At 44.4% G+C, this 25,034-nt stretch overlaps 1 protein-coding gene across 12 annotated transcripts in view; it reads right to left on the bottom strand.

Annotated features, from left to right (window-relative positions):
• Positions 1-25,034, bottom strand: part of TNC (tenascin C) — an 81,351-nt gene that overhangs the window by 20,504 nt on the left and 35,813 nt on the right. Inside the window, exons 10-18 of one of the 12 annotated variants that reach the window (XM_036432794.2) lie at positions 24,165-24,428; positions 17,040-17,312; positions 16,247-16,519; positions 15,383-15,655; positions 11,902-12,174; positions 9,488-9,760; positions 5,328-5,603; positions 2,102-2,374; positions 306-578 (exon numbers count right to left, since the gene is read on the bottom strand). In XM_036432794.2, the coding sequence (XP_036288687.1) occupies positions 306-578; positions 2,102-2,374; positions 5,328-5,603; positions 9,488-9,760; positions 11,902-12,174; positions 15,383-15,655; positions 16,247-16,519; positions 17,040-17,312; positions 24,165-24,428 (2,451 nt within the window). The remainder of the gene's footprint in view (positions 1-305; positions 579-2,101; positions 2,375-5,327; positions 5,604-9,487; positions 9,761-11,901; positions 12,175-15,382; positions 15,656-16,246; positions 16,520-17,039; positions 17,313-24,164; positions 24,429-25,034) is intronic. The other 11 variants (XM_036432798.2, XM_036432799.2, XM_036432795.2 and 8 more) reach the window with 11 other exon arrangements.

Raw genomic sequence — 25,034 nt, forward strand, 5'->3', positions numbered from 1 at the left:
ATGATGATATATTAATGATAATGAATATGTAAATATATCTCATTTGCTATGTGCCAGCCCTTCTGCTTTAAGTTTTTCATGAATTATGACATTTAATACTCATAACACTATTAATTAAATGGCATCAGACTCTTTTTGCGTAAAGTCTTAGCCAAATTGCCCACTGTCACCCCTTCTGTAATCAAGAGAGCCAGGATCTCATTGAGAGCTTGTCTGCACCCAAAGCCCCTGTGATTTCCCAGCCCTGTGAGGAGAAGCCCCCAGGTGGAGACTCCGCTCCGTCCTCTCCTGTTTCTGTACGGTACCTGTGGTTGCTATAGCACTGACTGGCTGGGATCGCCTTCCACTGCTTATGCCATAGAGCTCAATTTCGTAGGCGGTGGCCTCTCTGAGACCCGTTATGTCCCTGGTACGTTCGGGGGCAAGGAGGGTTATTTCCAGTGGCTCAGACTGCTTTTTGGTGTCTCTGATTTTGAGAACAAAACTGTCGAAGACCCCTTCATCAGCTGTCCAGGACAGACGGAACCCGTCTGGGGTGACATCTGAAACCAGAAGGTTGTCGACTTCTGGCTCGGCTTCTAGAAGGGGAGAAAATGGTGGTAGGAGGAAAGAAAACATCATTTATCAGTGTGTGTCATCTTCTCTCCAAGGGGGATGTCAGTATGCAGTGATGTCCTGAGAGATCGAAAGGAAAATCATTCAACATGAGTAAGTCTAGCAGGCCTAGGAGAAGGAAAAGATGGTCTTGACACATTTAATACAAACTGAGTGGATGCTTGCATATGTGAGTTTTGTCTAAAAGCAATCCTATAAATCCACATCTGGACTCAGCATTGGCCCCTCCCCTGCCTTATTAAACAAGTTCAAAGCCAGGAACTTGTTTACATTTGCTCTCTGTCTTCCAGTGGCCGAGTGCCCATCCTCCTCTGTGAGATCTTTTTCTTTTCTTTTTGAAAAGACAAATAAACCAGCTTTAATGATCTGTAGAGCTGCCTATGATGATACCGCTGATTATATTTTCCTTGATCATGAGCAAAATGGCTTTTAAAATGATGTAAATATTATGATCTTTTGGCTTTTTTCTTGGAGCGGTTTTACTGAAGAAGACTCCTACTCTTGACTTGCTTGCTTTAACCATTAGATATATGTTAAGGTGGTAGAACTAAGGCTCAGAACCTCTTGTGCTAGATACTTTGGATGCAAAGTTTTATCTGGATTGCCTGAAATAGACAAAACTCAATGTCAAGATAAATCTACAGCTGAGTTTCCCAAAGTGTACTCACAGCACACTATTCCTGTTTGATCTTCTTCCTTAAAAGGTATCCACTACCCAATAAGCTTGGGAAATACTGCCTGGGTAAGTCCCTCTTGGAGAGACACATGCATATTTGGATGTTCTGTAAAGCCTTGTGATCAAGGATCCTGTTTTAAGTCAGTGTTTCCGAAACTTATTTGAACATGGTTTCACCAAGAGGGGCTTGAAAAATCCTATGGAAGTAGTAATCTCTAGAAAGACTTTGGGAAACACAGATTTTGAATGTTAATGTTGTTAATTCTCTACTTCTCTAGGAATGACTAGTCTTGAGAAAATTATGGATTTAGTCTATGTTGAAGAATATCTAGGATATTAGTGATTACCAAGATAATATGTTGATCATTGGTTTTCCAATGACGAGCCCACCTGGTAAGTTTATGAAGATTACAGTTGAACCTTGGAGATGGTAAGTGTTGTAATTTTTGAAATATACTCATTGGCATATTTCCTGAGAATGCTGAAATGTAGCTGGGAACCAGCTAGGATGAGCAGAGGGGAAGGTGATGGGGAGTAAACACAGAAGAGCTAGGGAAAAGTCATGATCTAAAGGACTTGGGACACAAAGTGGAAACATTTGGAAACATCTCATTTCTGGAGTGGGAGAGGGGGAGTGCTCATTAGAGACATAAGACGAGGGAGAACATGGGGTGGTGACATAAAAGAACAGGCCACAACTATGAATTAAGTAGAGCATGACAAGGATGTTAAAACCATGGTGATCCGGTACATAGGTTACATGGTAGGAAACCAGGAAGGGAAGAAAATGGCTCACTTGAATCAAAATACCTGTAACAATCTCAGCCCTCAAGGGCTTGGTTTGGTGCCCTTGGGTGAAGCCAGAGACCACAACCTCATAACCAATGCCGGTTATGAGGCCTCTGAGCTCCAGTTTCCTTTGGGTTCCTGAAAGTGTGAATTCCTGGGGATCCAGCAGCTTCCCTGAATCCACCACCGTTACTAGGAAGCTGTCAAAGGCATTCTCCGATGCCATCCAGGAAACTGTGAACCCGTAGGGATTAATGTCGGAAATGGTTAGGTTTTCCAGAAGGGGCAGAGCCTCTGAAAGAAGGGAGGAGTGAAAAGAACTCAGGTTAGCAGCACTGATTCCGCCAGGACAGCACAAGTTTCTGCAAACACTGCAGATACCCTGTCAACCAGTACATGTATTACATGCTCAGCAAACGCATATCAGGAAGAGTTTAGATGCCAGATGATGGTATCTTATATAATCTCATAAGAAGCTTATGAGGTAGAAATTATTTGCATCCTAGTGGTAAGAAAATTGAGCTTAAAAGAGATTGATTGGGTTGGCCAACTCACATAGCTAAGTATGTGATAGAGCAAGGTCTTTTAGGAGTGTCTGACTCCAATGGCCATGAATCAAGTTGATTAGGCCAATTAGTGACACATATTCACAAATTGAGATAAAAGGAGAAAGTAAGATTTTCTATGGTTATGGCCAGTAAAAAAATACTAAGACTTGGTATTCTTTGGATAGTTGTTTTTCTGGATAAAAGTAGGAGATAAGGACATGTCTGGATCTTGAGTATGTTCTGTTAGCGTCATTTGTTCATTCATTCACCAAACATTTGCATCCCAGCACGCACAGTTTTTAGGTGACAAGGGATCTTTCCACACACTGGGATTCCCAAGAGGAGTGAGCTTTTAACAGCTGAGTATCTGTCAATACTTCCCTCCTCCATCACATCTAAAGTAACAAGGAGGTCATTGACTCTTCCAAGTTCACATATCTACTAAGGGGCTCAGCTAAGATCCAACCCTGTCATCACACTCCAAATTCAATGTTCTTTCCACACCCTTAGCCAACATCTCATTAGTCAACCCCCCCAGTGCTGGCAAAGTCCTGAGGCATAAGCAGGATTAGTGAAGGCCCAAAGCCTCCCCTCCAGCAAAATGAAACGCAGTAATGGCGAATGTATTTATGTTTTACCGGAGGGGCATGAGCTTGGGAATTCCTCAGCCCAGGCTGTTGTAGCTGCATCTAGTTTAGAGCCTTCTTTTCCCCTGCAGCTAAATGGAAACTTTCAAAGAGATAAATGACCACTACACTAACGCCCACAGCCTAATCCATGGGATGTAAAGAAAAATGTTTTAGAAAGAAGTGTTTGGTGAGTGAATGAACAAGTAAATAAATGCCCTCATCTCCTAAGCAGAGACTGAAATTTTCTGTGGCTTGGACTTTTCTGAACTTATGTTGAAACACTTGGTGTTTATTTTGAGACTTTTTTTTTTTTTTTTCCACGTAAAGATCTCCCCGGAATCATAACTCTATCAAAGGCAAAGATGAAATCACGTGGGCTATGCAAACAGCCTTCCTTGTCGGTAAGACAAGAGGCTCAAATTCCGTGGCTGAGTCTTGTTTAGACAAGCGGCGCCTCGCTTAGAGAGCTGCCTCTTTGCACCTCCACGCTGTCAAAGCAGCGCATTCTGATGAAAAGGAGGGCGTGCGGGCTAATTAGTCCATCAAAGGCCTGCTATTTGTAGTCCCTGTGTTCGATTTCCCCCTCTTATTAAAATATACTTCTTTTAAGATGCAGGCTTTTTTCTTCAAGGATTAGCTGAGACAATGCTGTAACTGGATCTAGGATTCCCAGAGCCAGCTTTCCCTACCTCGTTCTCTCTGTTCTGTGTGTGGGACCTCCTGCAAGAGGCTGCAAGTCAGGGCCTGATGGGACCTGTGGCTGGCCATTCCTCCCCTCCTGGGCAGTGGGATTCTCATGTCATAGATACTCTTGCCTCCCTGCCTGCCCTCCATGCCCTACTAGGGAGGTACCATGGTATGCATTTGGAGACCATATGATGGACTGGATTTACATTAGATAGCAGGACAGAATATATAACCACTTTTTGATCTCCCATTAAAAGATGTCTGGGATTCTCTTTAAAATAATAGGGAAGTCCAGATTGCCCGGGTCTTTGGTTTCTATCTATGTTTACCACTTATTTTTAAGAACACCACTTTCCTCATAGTGTTGGGAGAAAGCAGAGAGGACCCGGCATCTGTGAAATGCCAATTGGGTGCCAGGCAGTTAATCTCATCATAGCCACTTAGTTCCTGTGACAAGGCTGCCAGTGGGCACTGTGGTATCCTCTCCCCATATATAAGGAAACTGGGGTTCAGGCAGTTAAGAACAAGATGAGGTTATATAACTGAGAAGATGCAGGAGACTTTAGGAACCAGCAGGCCTGGCCTCAAAATCCTCTCTCTTGTAGGACTATGTTGCCTTCAATTCAATACTTATTTGAACTTATTAACATCTCTTATTTATCATAATTTAGACCCTAAGAGGTTCCTGGTTTAATGTGAAAACTGGATAGCAAAGGTGGCTCTCCTCTTTTTCAGAAAAGATTTTGGTAAATAGACACTATTTGCAGCCTTTGCCATTGATTTAGGATGATCTCAGGAGAGAAAATAGAAAAGTATTTCTTTATGTAATTCAAAGAGAAGTTAGAAGTCAAGTTAATGGATGGGTAAGGTTTAATTAAGCTTGGAATTTATCTCCTAGGTTGAGCCTTCATTAATTTGTTATGAAGTCAATTTTAAAGAAGTCTTTTTTTTTTTTTTTTTTTTTTTTTTTTTTAGTTCTTTGTTTTAGAAGAAAATGATAAATTGTTACATTTCTGGGGCAGGTAGGTCATGGTCTGCCTGCCTTATGTAGCATGATCTATGGACAAATTCCTGCCCTAGGCCACATTAACATAGAAGTCACTCTTTAGCCAGAATCTCCAAACTGCATATCAGACAGCATATAAAACTGAGCATAGATAGCCATGTAAGTTTTATACTGTTGACTTCATTGTCTCAAGTTCCTAAACTTGGCTGCCTAAGATCCCTCTTTGCTCTCTATTTAGACATTTATATATGGAGTGAAGACTATGTTTTGGGTTCAACTTCTCTTTAGAATGTCTATCACCTCTCCCTCCCTACCCCTCCACCCCCATTTCCCATCTCAGAATTCTAAGCAACAAGTGAGAACCTTTGAATGAGTACCTGTCACGACAAAGGCAGTGAGGGGTCTGGTAGGTTCCCCTGCCCAGGTGGTCCCTGTCACGCTAACGTCATAGCCAGTGTTCTCCACCAAACCGGTGATGTGAGCATGCTGAGCATCTCCTGAGACTGTGACTTGCTGGGGCTCATGTAGCCCATAGGAATCGCTAACATTGATAACAATCTTTGCAAATGGCCCAGCCGGAGCGGTCCATGACACGTGGAAGCTGTCAGAAGTAATATTGCTAAGAATTAGCGTGCCCAGCTCTGGGTCTGGCTCTGAAGAGGAAGAAGGAACACGGGCAGAAAGAAAAGGAGAGAGACATTATTAGAGGAAGCAGTAGACCTCTCAGAATGTAGCCACAGAACATGGAAGTATCCATCCCTCCAAATAGTTGCTGAAAGGTAGCACATTAGGCTCTACTGCTTCATCAGCAGGCATGGATTTGCATTCTCTTTAAGTGTAGACATGAACACCTGCTAGTCATGTATGAAGAAAAGCAAAGAAGCCACAAGAGCTGTACACAGGATTAATGCAAAGGGTGTCAAGGACACATGCTGTAAAGGGGCCTTAGCTCTGTAAGCTGTTCCAAGAAGACAGCTTCCTGATGAAGTCTATGTGGCAAACACAGAAGACTAACCTCACCCTAAGAGATTCCCAAAGCATGCTTGCATTTTAAAGTCTCTGAAATGCTGGCTCGGTTAAAAAACAAACAACAAAAAACCCCTTCATTTTGGTTAGCCAAGCATCTCATAAACTTATTGATTTATGGGTACCTCTTATGAGGGATATTCTTTGAACATCTCAAGAAGCTGGTGTGCCATTGAGCATGCCTTAGAAAATCTACTTTGAAGTTTCCTTACCCAATCTTCTGTACACCTATTTGGATTGTACAAATTAAAGGTTACTATCCATTCAAGAGAAATTCTTAATAGTACTTAGAAACCCAAAGGTATATGCCATAGGGAAACCTACATCTCACCCCAAATACTTTAAATGTGGAAGTTACTTTCATTAAAAAAATTCCCGGTGTACGAGAGAGAAACTTAACGTCAGGCGCTGCCTTTTTCTGATTAGGAAATTCCCCTAGTGGATAATTTGGAAAGGTGGATGGTTCCACTGAGGTTAAGTTTCTCTTGAAGTGTAGACAACCAGGAATAAAAGCAACTTGTTTTTAAAGCGGGGGGGGGGGGGGGGAAATGCATCTGGTCTGGTCTCCTAAATGCATATTTACCAAATACTACTACCACTGAAGTAAGTTCAGCCCAGCCTGCATTTTAGAGAGGCAGCAGCCCCAGAAGGTGAGATAAGAGGATGAGGATTTAGGGTTAGGAGGAAGCAGACCAATCCTCCCACAACTTAGGAGTTGTTTGGCTGCAACTACTGTATTCAAAGGGAGGAGGGGACTCATTTGTATAAATTTCAACTGGACAATTGCACAGCATAACTTGATGCCATAAAGTCCCGAGGGACAAAAAGGATCTGGCTCAGAAATAGAATGTAGCCCTAGGTAAGGGCATGGGATTTCCTACTCAGCTTGAGGCATAATTTGCAGCCACAAAACTGACAGAGTCCTCAACCCTACAAAAAGTAAAGTCCTCCAAGCGGGACTGTATTTGGCTGTGGAAGCAACCTCCCGAATTAAGGATGCACGCTAGGACTCTCCTCATGCGACCGGACAAGAGACTGGCAGTGCCAACACATTCACATGCCGAGTAAGGCCTGGCTCCTCACTGCCAGCTCTCCTTCCTGCCAGCTGTCTCCCAAAGGGTGCAACCAAGCTGAAAAGTAAGGTGCAAGGAAAGATGCTGAGAGAGAATGGTAGGCAGTGTTCCATGCAAGCCAGAGACGTTTTTCTCCCACCATGTCTAAGTCTTTGAAACAATGCCTTGCCATGCTGCCTGCTTCCAGGAAAGACATTTTCCAAAATTGAATGCTCTGAATATTCACCACATGCACCAAGATTCTGACAAGATGATGGATGAGGAGGGAGACTCTTTGTGACAGATTTCAGTGGATGACAAAACATGCTTGATCGAGTTAATGTCAAAAAAAGGAAAAGTCTGTAGGGAATGCAGGCACAGGGAAGGCTCAAGGACAAGGTGAGACCACTGGGTCCTCTCACGTGATTCTTGGGGTATGCTTTAAGGTCTTTTCTCTGCTGTTAGTGGTGCTACTTTTAAAATCTTTGTGGAGAGAAAGAGAATGTCGAGCATTCTGATCAAGGAACCAGAGACGGCATGCACATGCCTTGTTCAATATGACACAGGCAAACTCTGATTAGAAAGACCACAGGCACATGATAATGGCAGGAACTGGAAACCATTATTCAAGATCAGATGAAAGGATGTTTTAGAAATTCAACCAAAGCTAGTCAGGTTAACTCCAAACAGAGCAACTATAAATGCGAATGCATATTAAGGAAACAGCAGATGACATTAAAGTTCCTTAACTGGGGTAAGAGTATTTTCTTAATCTTTAAAGTTCTGATTGGGTGGCTCTATCACATTTTAAGAAAGATCTAGAAGAACCAGGAGGATGAAAAATGGGGAGCAAGTGATTTTTTTTTGGATAATTCTCAAAGGAAGTTCAAGGAGAGTGAAGAAATGGGCCCAGGAAATGCCTGTGGTTGTTGGACTGCCTGCCCATCAGCCTATGAAGGCGGGCAGGGTAAATGGAAGTAGCTGTGAGGGCAGCGATGGCAGATAGGGACACCGCAGGCACAGAATGCACCACGGTCCTCGAGGTGGTCAGAATGCCTAACTTCTCTAAGAAAGCCATCAAAGGCAGACTCCTAGCTTTCCACAAGGTGGATACACTGCCCCAGGTCACATGTGAGAGAGTGAGCTGGCTAAGGAGAGGTTTGGCTACTAAATCAAGGAGGAAAAAAAATAGGAAAGTGTGTCAATCTGAAACACTCTCACAGGGTCCAAGTCAAAACACATATGACTAAATCCGTAAAGTTTTACACTTTGCCCTCTGGTAAAGGAACAGGTCCTTTGTTGGAAACCAGTCTGAACCATTAGACTCACATACATGTGACTAATTTTCTTCCCCTGGTTGTGCTATAGTACTTGACCCTGGCTGAGAGCAGAATGAGATAATGCTGGCCCGCTGACTTTCCTGTGAGCCATGCTGATAACAATCTGTAGTCTTTTATAGAATGAAGACAGACTTTCCCTCAACCAAGGGGGACTTACACGAGAGATCATTTTGACGCTACAATGTCTATTCTTTTCTTGAATTCCCCAGAATAGGAGGTTGTGAACTATAAGAAGAGATTCTCCTAGGCTTATTTCACAAATAACGTTTTTCTTCCAGTTGGTAATGCCTTACGTTATGTGTTAAGAGAAGGCATTGTCCCCGAATGTGCTGAGGGTGTATTTTGAATGGAAAAGGCTCTCCTTTCCAAGTTCATTTAGATTATTCTCTTTTGCGGCATGCCACAGGACACTGGCCACAGAGTGTGTCACAGGCAGATGGATTTAAAGTGAGAGTCATTTCCTCTTCTGTTAAGCAAGCTCCTGGTTGAAACAAGACTACCTTACTTCTGTGTTTGCCATCTACCATTCGCTGCTCTGGGGGACAGACAGCATGTTCTGTCTTTTCTCTTAGAGGTGGCATTGGAATTGGGGTGTTCTGAATGGAATGGTTTCCTCTGCACGCCTGAGGAGGAACCCGTTTCTCATTGTTTTCCCAATTAAATAAATAGCACCAATACAATTTCATGAAACTATCAGGATGTTTGAGTATTAAGAAGTCAAAGGCACTAGGAAGATAAAGACATTAGGATAACAAAAATAGGATTTTTAAGACTTCTTGATGGATGTGGATGTCTTGCCAACTCACGGACAAATCATTATGGATATTTTTTGCTTTGTTTTGTTGCTGAAGGGGAGAATGCTTTTCTCCAGATTCTATATGGCAATCTGGACCAAAATACATTTTACTCTGCAAATGTGCTAGTCAGTGATAACGCAGGCAAGGCGAATGCACCACTTGGGCTGCTGTTGGAAGAGAGTTTTGTTAAATAACCTTGATCTTGGCATCATGGAGGAGTCACTGCACTGTGGCTTGTGGATCAATGGGCCAGGAATGACTGCACCCTGCAAGGAAGACCCTGGAGAGAGAGGGCGTTAGACATGGGAGCATGCACGTGTACCTGTGGTGACTGTGACATTGATGGTTTGGGTCCGGACGCCGGGAGCAAGTCCAGAGAGGTAGATAATAAAATCATTACTAGGGCGGAGCCCTGAGATGTAGGCAGTTCGTTCAGCACCAGAAAAGTTGTATTGCACCGTCTCCAGTAACCTATTGGAATCAATAATTTCAATGGTAAAGGTCTCGAAGGCGCCATCGGTAGCTGTCCAGGACAGATTGAAGCTCTCAGGGGTTACGTTGGAAACATTTAAGTTCCCAATTTCAGGTTCTCCGGCTGAAAAGAAAAAAAGGGGAAGGGGGTAGGAAAGAAGAAACAAATAAATTTGAGTTAATTATTTGGCTGTGTCTTAAGGTTAAGGTTGTTAATAGAACTGCAGTCGGGTAGAAAGATCTGATACCTGAGGGTTATGGTGAAACGCAGCAGTGTTACCAATCAGCACCCACGAGGTAGGGAAGGGGGGTTGTTAAAAGAAAAATATAAAAAGGAAGTTATGGCAGTTAAGAGTTCCCCGCTCTGGAGCTGCCCATGCCAGGCTGCCGGATCTGGAGTGTGAGAAACATGCAGAATGACGGGGCTGGACAGCTGTGCCTAAGCCTAGATGCTCCCGGGAGCCCCACCTCAGGGATGCTGGCCATCTGTCAAAAGATAGGAGTGCTGGCAGCTTCCTGGCTTCGGATTTGCACTCAGGAGACCAAGGTTACTGCAGGCGCCCTTTGCTTTGAGGAGCTCCCATCTATTCAAATGAAGATTAAATAATTCTGATGCCGTCACCCTCCCAAGATGGTACCTGGAGACTGCTGATTTTTGTGACTTGAAGGACATTGGCAATGTGTCAGTGTCATTCGTGGGACTTGCTTTTTCCTCTGACAAGGGCCAGCCGTTCTCACAGTCTGTTAAAATAGCTTGTCCTCTCTTAACTGCTTTCTATGTGGGCCAAGAAGGCTAATATAGCATTGCCAACCAGGAGACAAGAGCCGAGGCAAGAAATAACATTTTGTCTTGGAGATGGTCCTGCCCGAGCTTTTCTGAGCAACGGGAATAACCCATGCGGAGGGCAGGCAGGAGCGGGGATTGAAAAGCTAATACTGTCTCCCTGGCAAGGAAGGAGAGGGCCTTCCACACAGAGCAGATATAATTATGGCCCTTCCCCCTGATACTGACTCATCAGAAGCAAGAATGTTGCTATCACTAAAAAGAAAAACCATAAAAATACAAAGAACACTCAAACCACAAGATCTGCAGGAGAGATCATAAGTTGAGGGCGACTGCTCTGCCTTTTGAGGAGGATGGTCTGTGGATGTGGATGAAATGAGCCGCAGGTCCATCCAGAGCAGCCAAGGTGGCAATACTGAGGCAGTTCATGCAGCGCTTGCCTGTGTTGCATGTGCATCTCAGCAAGAGCTACTAAAATGACTGAGGCTAGAATGTGGAGCTATATTTTTGATAGAACCAACTAGGATATACAGGTTTGCATGAAAGTTTTGTTGCAATAATTATCTAAAAGTGGGGCATATGCAAAACCAAACAACACAGCCTCTACTGAGCTTCCAGGCAATGGCAGCCCATAGGAAGGTGAACAGTGGCAAACGTACTGGAAGGCTGCTCACAAGCAGGCTCATGGGAAACACTGGACGCCTTGTCACTCAGAGTGACGAGCCAACTACGAGGCACTGTCCTGGGTCTAGGCTGGGAGTGTGTCATCCAAAGGCCAACACTCCAGGGCGCAACTCTTGATTAAAAGAGCAAAAAGGGCACCAGGTCCCCGACACTCATGGCCGGAACATTCCTGCTTCAGATGCTGCTGGGTGTACTTCTGTCAATGAATGGCTTTTTCTTTGGTCCTGTCTCCAGTCCTACTCGTGGGATTTTCTTTCTCCCTTTTTGGTCTAGCTATTGGCTAATTTTGTGTTCTAACAATGACTCAGTATCTGAGAGAATTCCCCAGGGAAGGGTAATTCAGTTCTCTTATTATACTCAGTGCATTTTAAAGAAACATTTAAAACATTTTTTGTCCATACCCTTGAGGGGTTTGGGAAAGGAAAAGATCATTTCCAACTAGCAAAAAGGCTCTCTAAAATAAGTAATCTGCTCCTCCATAACTCATGCATTGGAGAGGTCAGCTTTCAGTTATATCCAAGCATTGGAGAGAATTCAATAGAGATGAGAGATGTGTTATAGAATTAGATAAAGTCTGGGGGATGCTGGAAGCTGAAGGTCAGAAAAGGCAACATCTGTATTGCTCATTCTTGGGATGCAAAGGCATCTGGACTAAGGCACAGCCCCAGGGACCATGCACAGCCGGCAGCTAAGGGGCACAGGGAAGGGATTCAGACATGGAGAGAAGCTGACTCCCTGATCACTCATAGAGAAAGCAGGGAACCTGGGGAGAGAGCGTCAACATGGAGAGGAGGTACCTGTGGAGGCCTCAGCAGAGAGCACTGGTGTCCTATAGCCCCGGATCACCCCGTAGATGGTAACTCTATAAGGGGTGGCGGCCTTGAGGCCTGGGATGTCCACAGCCCGCAGGCTGCCGGGCACCGTGAGGTTCTGAGCCGCCTCCACCTTGTTGGCCTCCTGCACCTGAATGACAAAGTGCTCATAGGCCTGGTCAGCTGCGGTCCAGTTGAGTTTGAGGCCATCCCAGCCCACCACAGTCACGACTAAGTCTCCCAGCTCGGGGAGCTCCTCTGAAGAAGGATAGAGAGGTATGTGTCAGTTCTGTGAACCAAAAATGAGGAAACCAAATATCCCACAGCCCAGGGAAGAGAGAAAGGGATGAGAGAATAGTGTGTGTGTGTGTGTGTGTGTGTGTGTGGTCATTCTTGGTCTCTGGGTATTTTTCCTTTGAACTCTGGTAACCTGGCCACAGCAGTTAAAAATGGGCAGAAAGAGGAACATCTGCATTGTTCATTCCTGCGTTGGCAATGCCATCTGGACCACTGCACAACCTACCAGGAGGTTTCTGAGCAGACATAGCCAGAACTTAAAAGACAACTGGAAAAGGTGGGATTGTCTGTCAGGATACAGGAAGTAGGAATGGATAGAGGTGCAGTCTTTGGAGGTACCGGGTCTTAGTTAGAATTCCATTACTGATGTTTACTAGCTGTGTAATTTTGGCATGTCACCCAACTCAGCTCTGAGCCTCTCTCCTCACCTTTAAAAGGAGCTGACAGCACCATTTCCTTGGACTGTGTGTTGATTAAGTGCTGCTATTTTTAAACCTCTGAGTGTCCTACCTGACACGCAGTGAATGCCTGGTAATTGGCAGCCTAACGGGTACATTGTTGTCTTGATGCTGTAACTACACAGGATCACCATTTCTTTAAAATGACCTTTTCCCTAATCCGAGCCAGCTTCGCCCTGTCTTAACAGCACCATGACTCCCTTACCTCCTTTCGACCAGACCCCTTCACCTTCACACACTGCCATCCACTCCTTTTTCCTGGCATCCTCAGGACAACTAGGTTCTGGTCAGCATCAAACTCCCTTAAAGAACAAAGCCTCAGGTTTGTTCATCAAGAGAGTTTTCGTCCAACTAAAGATAACATCTTGACCTGTTATGTTTCAGTCCCAGATCCATGAAGGTGGAACAAACCCTACTGACCACATACTTTTAAAATCAGACAGAGCGACGCCATGGCTGACATCAGGACCAGATGCAATGACCAACTACATTCTATCCCGGCCCTGAGCAGGCAAGTAGAGCCCATGTCCCACTCCTTTAGTTGCCATGATTCACTTTCCCCCTTATATTACCATCTTCTAGAAGCCACGGGGAGCCAGATTTTAGAGCATTAGCTCACCTATGTCACCAGGCTTGATGCCATTTCCTTAAATAAACCTTTACTTTCCTTGCTGCAAACTCCTATTTGCATCTTATTGGGCTTTGATTTGCACAGGCAAACCAACCTTTAATTTCTCCCCTTGGGAATTCTTATTTCTAAGGGAGATAATTCCCACTTTATTTCATCACTTGACCTCCCTCGGAGGGATCACCTCATTGCCGGCCACAGGCTATCTGACTGGGTTTCTAAAGCCTTAGGTTTAGACAAGTCTGATGTCTTATCTCTGGACTTTTCCCAGCTTTGGGGGATCAAAGGTTCTGTATGGGATTCTTGGTCTTCTGCTAGAACTCTGTGTCCGAATGAAGCATGTCTGCACTATGAAGCAAGGCCCTTTGTGTGAAGGGAGGACCCACGTTTAATGAGAAGTGGTTATTGCTTGGTAAATGGTGCAGAGCACTGTTTATTTCTCTACAATGTAGGAAGGAAATTTAGTGTAGTTATTATAGCTAATTTTAGAGAGTTTAGATTCAAATATGGAACAAATGAAACCCTGCTTCTCAGGGTTAAGTGAAATCTCTCAGCCTCTCTTTTGAAGGCTGAAGTGGTCATGGATTCAAAGTTCGAAATGAAAATAACTGCAGGAATTTTACCACGAGTCTGAGCAAACCTGACCATTTAGAGAGGCTGTTTCCAAACTATGTTCCACAAAGACTTGGTGTTTTTTGGAAGAACTGGACTGTGGCCCTGGGTCTAGGCAGCTCCCAGGCTCCTTCCCATCTCACCAAGATCAGCTGTTTGTTTAGCTGTCATAAATGGCGTTCCTTATAAGATTTCAGGTGCCAAGGGATTTTGCTGCTAAAAACGAAACTTTATCAACTACAGATGCAGACAGGAGCACCTTGCACCCAGATTATGTCTGTCTCAAAGGCCCCCTTTACGCTTTGGTTTGAAGCTACTCCAGGGAACCCAGGACAGTGACAACCTGGCCAGCTCAGGTGGATTGTAACGCTGTCTTTCTGACTTTTGGAATTGTGTGCAGTTTCTAGCAAGGACCAACTTCATTTGTTCTATATGAGCAAGAAAAACAATTCCTTGATTTAGTTTATTTGGACAGTATTATCAAAATGGAATCTGTAGAAAATATCATGGGCTTAAGGCTCAGCATAATCATCCTACTATCAAATATCTGACCCATTTTCCCACAGCTCCTTTGAAGGCTATTTCAAGAAACCTCATGAAGAGTATGGAGTTTCTGTAGCAAATGGAGCAGCATAGTTTCAGGGAGCAAATTGAGATGAATTGTTTTTCCTCCCCAAATCAAAGAAAAACCTTGAAGTCAAATGTGGCTGTCCTTTCTTGGAAATGTTCCTGCCTTGAGTGTCTGCTAAGGAGAGAGAGACATGCCCAGTGGTTGAGCATCAACCTATAAACCAGGAGGTCACGGTTCCATTCCTAGTCATGGACATGCCCTGATTGTGGACTTGATGGCCTGCAGAGGAGGCAGCCGATCAATGACTCTTTCTCATCATTGATTTTTCTCTCTTCTCTCTCCCTCTCCCTTCCTCTCTGAAGTCAGTAAAAATATATTTTTAAAAAGAGACTTGATAATTTTAGATTATTTCAAAGGTTACTCTGTAGAGATCTGACTCCAAGGTGGATGGCAGTGAATGACTCTGAGGCCACAAACAGGATGATTTCTCTAGAAAGTTCTGAATTTTATTCTTGTGCAACAGCCCCACAATCTATGCTATTTTTTATCATAAGATGTTGTTATATGATAAATGTAGCTATTTGCTGTTCAATGTTTATTAGAGGATGGGCGCTTTGCTAATCACTTTCATGTTCTCATTTACTGCTCAGGCTAGTGTTCTGTGGTAGGGGTGTTGTCTGCGATTTGAAGGTGAGAAAAGAAGGCTCAGAGATGGAAAATGACACCCCCAAGAATACTCAGCCAGTTAAGGTGGAATTCCTAACCAGACCTCCCTGAGTTACAGCTTGCGTTCCCACTGCCTCTCAACAGCACTGGGATCAGCTCTTGCCACAAGGGTTTTCTCTGTTCCCAAGACAGACTGGCTCAATCATATCCCTGATCTGGAGGAGAGTCAAATACCTGTGATGACCTCTGCAGCAAGGGGTCGACTGCTGCGGCCCCTGACCTCGCCGTGCAGGGTGACTGTGTAAGGGGTACCAGCTGTGAGGCCGGGGATTTCCACGGAGCGCAGGCTGCCAAGAACGGTGAGGCTGTGCACTTCTTTGGCTTGGCCAGCCTCCTGGACCTCAATGACAAACTGCTCATAGATCCCATCTGGGCTGGTCCAGTGTAGCCTGAGCGCGTCCCAGCTAACCTCGGTCACTGTGAGGTTTCCCAGATCTGGAACCTCTTCTGCATAAGACAGAGTTCCTGCGTTACTAAAAAGGGTAGCTGCACACTGGAATTCGGGTAATAAGGCATTTGGGCAAGGGATGAGCTGTCTGGGGAGTGTTGATTCCAGTAATTTATTTACTGAGACTGTTGAGCTCACTCCAGTAGTTGGCACTAAAGCCAGGCTTTCCCTATTCAGCCTTTGAGGATGAAAGATAGTTCTAAGGATTGTTTGCAACTTCTATTTTGGACATACAAATGGGGCTTTGGGGAGTCCTTCGGTGTGTGCTTAAGATGAGCTCAGACCAATATTTTTTCCATTTGCAAACTGTGCTTTCCAACTTCTGAAATACTGTCACTGAAACTTGCTTTGAAAGAAAAGTCACCTCTCACTTTTGTAAAGGAAGAGTAGGTGGAGTTCTCCATGGAACTGGCTTCCCGGCTAGGGCTAGGACTTGGCCGTACAAGGGATATGCCATTTGGACGGAACAGGGTGATTCTCGGGTTTCCCCCAAGTGTAGGGGCTGAGCCTGGTTCACAGCAGGGAGCAGCTGTGTCCCTCTTGAGCAGAGACAATGGGGGGAAGCAAGTGAGTAAATGAGTTTAGAATACCTGTCCAGACTTCAACAGAGAGAGGGGCTGTGCTGGAGTCCCCAGTGACCCCACGGATGGTGACACTATACTGAGTGGCTGCTTTGAGCCCGGGCAGGTCCACGGACCTCAGCCCTCCCGGGACTGTGAGGTTCTGGGCTGCCTCTCCTGTGCCAGCCTCCTGCACCTGGATAAGAAACTGCGCATAGGCCCCTTCCGGAGCAGTCCAGTTGAGCTTGAGGGCGTCCCAGCCCACCTCGGACACGGTGACCTCTCCCAAACTGGGAATTTCCCCTGGAGAAGGACAAAGAACCAGTTTCATACTCAAATCACATGAGATCCAGGGACACTTTGACACAAGAATAGGTATTATCTGGCTTTAGAAAATGTGACTCTCTTTAGATAAAATTTCACAAATTAGGAAGCTGCATAATGCACAGAGTGTAGGAAAATATTGGTTATCTTACTTCATTAAAAATTGCTCTAATCTCCAGTATACAAGGAGATTAGTGTACTTTGAAGTAAAATGCCTTAACTTCCCTTACCAAGAGGGAGCCTGCTTGTGAAGCTCAAGGTCCCTGCCACTGGGGTTGCACAAATGGACCAGGCTCTGCAGGACCCCACGGGGTGTGGCCCACACAATGCAGTGTGAAAGCTGCCCCTGGATCCTGCAGCCTGGCAGTTCCCCATCCTTAGACACCAAGGTGCTATAACTTGGGGCAGAACTAGTCCATTCAAAAGCAAGCCCGTCTGATTATCCTTGGCAGTTTCCTGTTGAGAAAACAGAAGCTACCAACAGAAAGGTAAAAGGTACCTGTGGAGGCCTCAGCGGAGAGCACTGGTGTCCTATAGCCCCGGATCACCCCGTAGATGGTAACTCTATAAGGGGTGGCGGCCTTGAGGCCTGGGATGTCCACAGCCCGCAGGCTGCCGGGCACCGTGAGGTTCTGAGCCGCCTCCACCTTGTTGGCCTCCTGCACCTGAATGACAAAGTGCTCATAGGCCTGGTCAGCTGCGGTCCAGTTGAGTTTGAGGCCATCCCAGCCCACCTCGATCACGGTGAGGTTTTCCAGTTCAGGGGTGTGGTCTGAATAAGGACAGAGATGGGGTCAGTTAAACCATTCCTGCAAATGCTTTCCTCCTGGGGATCCAGGAATGGCAAGGCAATGCCGAAAGGCCGTGCAGGCCTGAGTGCTGCGCGTCACGACCGCATCCCCGAATGGTGCTGTTGCATAAAAACCCCAACAGAAAAATCAGTGTAATCCTTATTTTGCCTTTTTGCAGATTTGGGTTTGTGTTTTCGAAATGGCATTTTCCTATTGACTTGTTGTTTAGGAAACGTTACCCATGTAGGTTAGTACTGCTCTGGGCTTCAGTTTCCATTTTGGAAAGTGTCTCTCAGGAGGATGAGACCTGAAGGAACAGCCTTCGGCTATTCCTCGGGTTCTTGGTCCAGCCTTCTGTATTTTGAGAAAATTGGCTCCTTTTCGATTTCCTTCCCTTTCCTGCTTCCTTCATCTTCTCTATATTATTGTCACTTTGTGTTGGCATGTTTGTAAAGTTTCTGGGGCTCTAATCAGTTTACATAAACCACTTCAGGAAGATGAGAGGTGAATTAACACAGTATGAGTGAGGCTGAATTGAGCCAAGTGACAAGACTTTGCAAAACTGTCCCTTACTGGATAGAAAGACTGAGGCCTATGGAATGTGCCATCGTCATTCATTCGAACACACAGTAAAATTGCTCTTGGTCTAAATATGCCTTCAAGGTGATAACATGCCCATGGCTGAGCTCACATGGACCTTGTGGGACCTGGGAAGGAAGGACTTCCTCTGGAAATGGACCCTGTAAACAAAGTAAGAACTGCTTTGAGTTTATTTAAAAGAATGTTTTCCCTCTCTATTTATGGCTCATACTTGCTCATTTCAAATGAGCTCTGCATGTCCATAAAAGCAGGCTTCTAACTTGAAAATCTTACTTGCAATTGGATGGAAGATAGCATTTCTGAGAAGAAAGTGCATCTCTGAGAAGAAAGTGCATCTTTTCAAGAATCTTTCTAATTCAGACTTTTCAACCTTAAAAGAATGTTCTAATTCTCATTGGCAAAGCTTACACTCCTGCAAATCTTGCTGATCTAGGACAGGGGTCTGTAATCTGCCATCTGAGGGTCAAGTCTGGTCTGCTGCCTATTTTGGTAATGAGCAAGCCAACAGAAGTTTTTATCATTTTAAATGGTTGTGGTAACAAGCGAAACAAGAATACTTCATGATGTAAGAAAATAGATTAAATTAAGATTGTGTCAGAACATAGCCATTTCTGCATTGCTGCTTGTGAGCCCCAAAGACACAGTTGAGGACTTGTGACAGAAACCATAAGGTTTGAAATTATCTGGCCCATTTCAAAAAAATATTTAGGACACCTGATCTTGAACTACATTCTCTGGACTCATTAATCCAAGTTCTTGTCCTGAAGTGCATACCCAAAGCCTCATGGCGGTTCTAACCACACACACACATGGCCTTGATGAGAAAGATTGGACCCTGAACTCAAAGTGATGTATTCAGTTTGGGCAAAAGAAAAGGAGAGTCAGCCATCCTTAAACCCACGGGCCTTGTGAGCCAGGAGCAGTGGTCTAGTTATAACAATGGTCTCCTTGGGATGTAAGCACTCAGGAACATGTTCCTGTCAAGTACTTCAGCAGTCCTCTTGCTTAAAGAGACATGGTACAAATCCATGCTAAGCAAAACAGCAAGGTTAAGGAAACTGATCCTCAGCTCATAAACTCCCCTCTTAACCCATTTTCTTCTTTTTCTCCTTCTGCTATCAAAACGGCTGCTCAGCAACTTAGATGACACTGACAATCCCTCCCTTAATGTGAGTTAAGTCACTACCTTTCCTTGCTAGCTTTTAAAGCTCTCTTGCACATTCTGCCATAAAACATCTTTCTTTCCATGAAAGAAATACCAGGTACCAGGTTGTGAGAGATCTGAGGGTCACCTCACTGGGTAGGGAGGAGGTAATTATTGGTTATCTATTAAACTGTTGCAATAAAGATTAATGGAGAGATGAAAGGAGATCACAATGGAAAATATCTCTTTCTAATAGAACCATCTTTTCTCCTTAAATCAGGTTTTCATATGCCACTGACACACTCTTGTACAATCTGCTTCAGCTGCTCACAAACTGAGAGATTACTATTTACTGAGCAACATAACATTACGTGAAAGTTAATCATGGTAATGGTACTGCCACCATAATTTTTGTCTATTCTTCCATTTTTTGTTTTTTTTAGGGTTGGTCAATCAAAAAAGAGCATCGGTTTATACTTAGTGAGCAATGCTGTGACTGTATCTGGGTGCTCTTGGCACTCCACCTGACCCTTCACTAAACAAATGCCAATCAGGTAAGTCACAAGTATAACTTCCATGAGTAAAATCAGTAGATAGATGAAAAGGAGATAAGAATGATAAAAAGAGAATAATATTAGTAATAATTCTGCAGACAAAAGTCGAGGTGGGAACCAAGTGGCATCCCTAATAAATGCAGACCCTCCATGTCACTAGTAAATGGCACACTGTGGGCTTACCGCCTCAGAAGCCCAGGGTTTTCGATGTAGAGTTCCACACTCAATTGCTTGGCGTTTCTTTATGAAAAGGCTGTTGTCTTTTTCTTACAGCTGTGCACTGGCATCTACCCTCTGAAAAATGTCAGTGGGCCTGGGAAATTAGGATTTCCAAATCCCCTTCTATGCTGATGGTGGGTTGACCAGCTGGCCCAGAGGAATTTCTGGCTCTGCCAACTTTAAATCTTTAGATTCCCAACATCTTGTAGATGGCACTGCGGGGCAACTTGCTACCTTAAATTATGCCTCTTTGGAAAATTTATTATTCTAAGATGGTTATTTTGAAAAAACTAAAGATTCTAGAAGAACCTTTGACCTCTAGCTGCTTAAGAAAATTAGAGGACTTTCTCCAGAAAGGGAGTTATCATCATAAATGACCACAGTTTAATATGAACTAGGTGTGATAGACAAGGAGGAACATAGAAGGCCCCTTTGATCAAAGTCCTTTGTGTGTCCCATTGTTCTAGGTGGCCCAGCAAAGACTCCTTTATTTGCTTCTGCCTCTCCATGTGAACTTTCTCCCCTTTCAAGGCCCAAATCACTACCTCTTCGTTTCTTAAACCTCTATTGCCAAATTGTTCTAGGGCCCAATATCCATTTGGAACATACATTTGGTGATTGTCACCTGTTAATCTGTCTTCTGTCATTTCAATTATTCCACCAGCCAGAAGAACTAAGAGGGAATGTCTCCCTCCCCAACACTGGTATGGAAAGATGCTTCAGTGGCTTTGTGTTTCTACATATTCTCCATGCTTTATGTCCCTTATTGCTCCCAGAAAATTCTTGGCCTCCACTCTAATCAGGGTTCCCCTGAGGTTATCAGGGTCAAATGCAGAGAGAAGGACTGCTAAGGATATGCCTGACATGCACTCAATTTTTTCATTGCTAATAGGCAAAGTACCCTCCTTTACTTCCTCTGTCCCTGCCTTCCTTTTCTATCCAGATTAAGCTTAACTGAGACCTTCCAGGGGAATGACTTCCCTTTCCTTCTCCTTAATCCTTAGAGTTTGGGCTGCTAGTTTAGAGGTGGAGAGGCCAGAGGATACAGTGGAAATGCTGCCTCTGGAACAACTGAGGTTCGCAGTGCTCATAAAACACACATCTTGTGCTTGGCTGTGTTCAAGGCACTAGGGATGAAGTGCTGGGTAGAGGCAGAGTGCTTCCATTTTGGTTGGCAGGAGAATGTAGGTCATGGAAAATAAATCAACTACTGAATAATAGGCCAGATAAGTGTCATGAGGAACTGTGGAGCAGCACAGAGGGGTAAGCCAGGATGGGGGCACCGTTTTTACCTTGGTGGTCAGAAAAGGCTTTTGAATAACGCACAAGTTGAATGCAGTGAGGAAGAGGCCATGGGAAGAACTAAGAGAAAAGTGGTTCCCTGGCAGCAGGTATAGCATGAGTAAAGGTCCTGAGGTAGGAACAGGCTTAGTCTGCTTAAGGAACAGTGAGAAGGCCAAGGTGGCCATGGTAAAATGAGGTCAGAGAGATGGGATGGGCCAGATTTTGCAGGGCCCTGCAGCCTGTGGTAGGGTCTTTGGATTTTATTTTAGGTGTGATGGGCAGCTAGGTTGTGGATACTTTTAGTTGGGTGCTGCATCAAGGAAAAGGCTTGCCCTTTGGCTCAATTCCATGGCGAAAGCCCTGGAATTCCTTGGGAAAAATGCTTTGGGGCAGCCAATTCCACATCTGCTCTGTGAAACCCACAGATGATGAGTGGCTCTTTGCAGGCTTCTGCTTTTGAGAATCTAGTGATGCACAACTAGAAGTCCCTTTCTTCTGAGGTTTGAATCTACAGCCCTTTGACATTTCAAGACTTGAAACCACATGGTATATCTACCCAAGAGCTTCCACTTCGTATTTCTTTTTTCTTTCTATGTGCTTACCAAGGCCAAGTGCCTGGACTTCTGTTTTTTCACATATTCCACAACACAGTCCTGTTTGTCTCTATGTCCATCAGCTTCCTTTCATTTTATTTATTTTTAGCTTCCATTTTCTGATGCTTAAAGTCATTCTGTGCTCCTGCTGCCTGCTTTGCACCCCCAATTCTAGCAAGTAGAATATTGTGCTTTCTTGTTTACTAGGTATTGAATTCCTTGGAACATAGACCTATCTTAATTGATCTAACATCCCCAGAACTTAGCACAGAGCACACTTGTATATTATTGACTGTAGTAAATGTAAGACTTAGGAAGACAGAATTAAAGAGAAGGAATTTTAATAAAATAAAACAGTTCTATGGAGAACGCTATAGAGATATATATTATGGAGACAGTGAGCAAAGAACCAATAAAAGGGACTTTGCACATTTTTCTTAAAATGAATAATGTCTTTAAATATACAAATGATTTCTTTGAAACAGTGTTAAGGACGCATGCCTGGGAAATGAAATCATGAGCCTTTGGGATGCCAAAACAGGGCTCTCAGACACAAAGTAACCCCAGCCTGTGGTTCACAAAGCTTGCCTCTCTGTGCTCCCAGGCCTGGGCTTCCCTCCTGGAGATTGGAGGTAATGTGGCTGTAGCCACAGGCTAATATGATTGGGTGGAGCTATGAAACTCTTTGGTACAGCATTTGTCAAATTCAGGGAAGAGATAGAGGAAGAGAGGAAGGGGGAGAAAGTGGTGGAAATAGTAAGAGGAGAAGGAATTCCCTCTTTTTTTGTTTTTCTGATTCTTTATCCCTTGATACCTTATACAAGCTGCCATGTTCAATCTCTAAAATCCATCCATTTCTTCCTGATTCTGTCCTGCCTGCTTTGCTCAGAGTCAGTGGAAATGACTGCAGGGGCTCACTTTAGTCTCTGAACAGGCTGCTGTGGTATACCAGATGCCTCTTCTCTCTCCTTACAGACCACATTTTTATGTGGCAGCAACATGCTCAGCCAGAGACTACTTAGTCTTTCCTAGATCTAACTTATAGCCAGGAACAATGGATGAAATGTGACTAAAGGCATTAGGGAAGTTTCCAGAAAGACTCATCTAGTAGGTTCTCTTTTTGGTTCTTCTCTCTCCCCCTCTTCCCCATCCCCCCCCCCCCCCCCCCCCATGCTGCTTAGAACGCAGCTGTGTTGTGACATGGAGGTGACTGAGAAAGGAAGCCAAGAAGAGTGGAACAGAAAGAGAGAAGGAGCCTGAGTCACTGATAATTTGGATCTGCTGTGCTATCCCTGAATCACCTAACCTCAGATTCACTTTATGAGAGAGGAGAGCAGGTTCCAAGTGACTGTTATTTGATATTTATATTATATGCTGGTGCAAGTATTCAGACATGACAAAGACTCAAAGGCATTTCCATATTTGTCCATCATTACAACCTCTTTTATGTTTATAGAGATTCAGCTGGAGTAACATCTCTGTCATGACACTCTGACTGCTCCTGATTCTCCCAATCATTCCCTGTCCTTGGTTGAGTTCCATCTATCACTCTGAATATCTAGTCTTTTCCACGGTCTGTAAGCAGGAGCACCTGAGCCAAAGTGACAATACTAAGTACCCAGTTGCCCTTCAAATACTAGCATACTAAAGTGTATTCAGTGGGTTCTCAATACTTAGACTTGTCAAATCCTGAAGAATTAACATTTTCCATTATAATCTTTTATATTTTGGGGCCAAAATTATATGTGTATACTTTTCATATAGGAAGAACTGATTTGTATTATTATTATTATTATTATTATTTTCGTTTTAGTTATTGAGGAAATGTGGCAGAAGGTAAAACAAACAGAATCACAGGGCTGGCAGGGACACTGGAGGTCAAGATCAGCAGCCATGGGAAGTGAAGTTCACTCTTAATGACTAAGAGGAAATAGAAAATGAGGAGGGTATTTTGAAAGAAGGTTCCAAGGACCATGTGCAACTTTTCAGGTAACCTTAGAGGAAAGCAAAAACCTGGAATAGAAACACTGAATGAGAAATAACCAAAGAATAATTACCAACATCCTGGGCATCTCTAAGAGAAATAAATTAAAGGTAAGTTAATTGTTAGGCTAAAGGAGGCAGGGACAATAAACAATTTGAACACAAAATTAAAAGAAAGAAAAGAACCAAAGACACACAAGTCCTGATGCTTTAAGTTCTCCTGGGAGGAAATAGTTGAAAATCACTATTGATCACCCAGCAAGGAAACCGCTGACTCAGGTTGACAAGAGGGAAAAGTTAGTAAGTTGCTCTTTCAAAGTGGCATTTAGAGGCTTTCTGAGTAGAGAGAGTAGCAGAACTTCCCACTGGGTGTTCTCTTGTGAAGGCAGCCCTGCTGCTGGGTCTGCAAACCTCACAGTTAACAGTGTCTGCAGGGAGCTCGGGGGCTGACCTCACCTGTCGATGCCTTGACCCGCGCGGCCTTGCTCTTATGCCTGCCCTTCTCCGCCCTCAGGAGGATGGCATATTCCTGCCCTGGTTCCAGGCCTCTCAGGACGTAGGAGGTAGTGTCTCTGGGCAGCTGCACCTCTACTGGCTGGCCCGAGGCAAGGCTGTAGTTGAGGCGGTAATGATCAAACTTGGCTAATGGTGACCTCCAGACCAGGGTCAGGGTGGTCTCTGCAGTTTCAGACACCCGAAGGTCCTTGGGGGCATCCATATCTGAGGAAAACACAGAGATGAACACTCCTTAGGCTAGGAGGCAGGCTGTTTCTGGGACTGAAGGGCAGCTGGCTCCGGGCTGCAGCCCCAGGTCCACTATCAAGCAACTGGGCCTCAGTTTTCACTTTGTATATGCCACTGTAAATTACCTGAAAGGAACATGGTGGCATACCCATACCACAAAATGCTACTCAATTAAAAGAATTTAAAAAGAACTCACTATTGATCCAATAAACAATTTGGATTGATCTTAAGAGAATTACACTGAGTGATAAAGCCAATCTCTAAAGGTTTCATACTATATGATGCCTTTTATGTAGCACTAGAGGCCCAGTGCACGGGTAGAGTCCCTCAGCCTGACCTGCCATTGGGGCTGATCGGGATGTTTTGCCCAGACTCTATTGGGGCCGATCAGGTCTGGCTGGTGAGGTGGGGATGTAAGGGCTGTGGGAGTGCACTGCCACCAGGGGGCGGTTCCTGTGGTGAGCATCTGCCCCCTGGTGGTCATTGTGTGTCATAGCGACTGGTCGACTGGTGGTTGTGGTCATTTGATCATAACGATTGCTTAGGCTTTTATATGTATAGATTCTTAAAATGACAAAATTA

The sequence above is a fragment of the Pipistrellus kuhlii genome, unplaced genomic scaffold (assembly GCF_014108245.1).
Source record: "Pipistrellus kuhlii isolate mPipKuh1 unplaced genomic scaffold, mPipKuh1.p scaffold_m20_p_12, whole genome shotgun sequence".
Lineage (NCBI taxonomy): Eukaryota > Metazoa > Chordata > Mammalia > Chiroptera > Vespertilionidae > Pipistrellus > Pipistrellus kuhlii.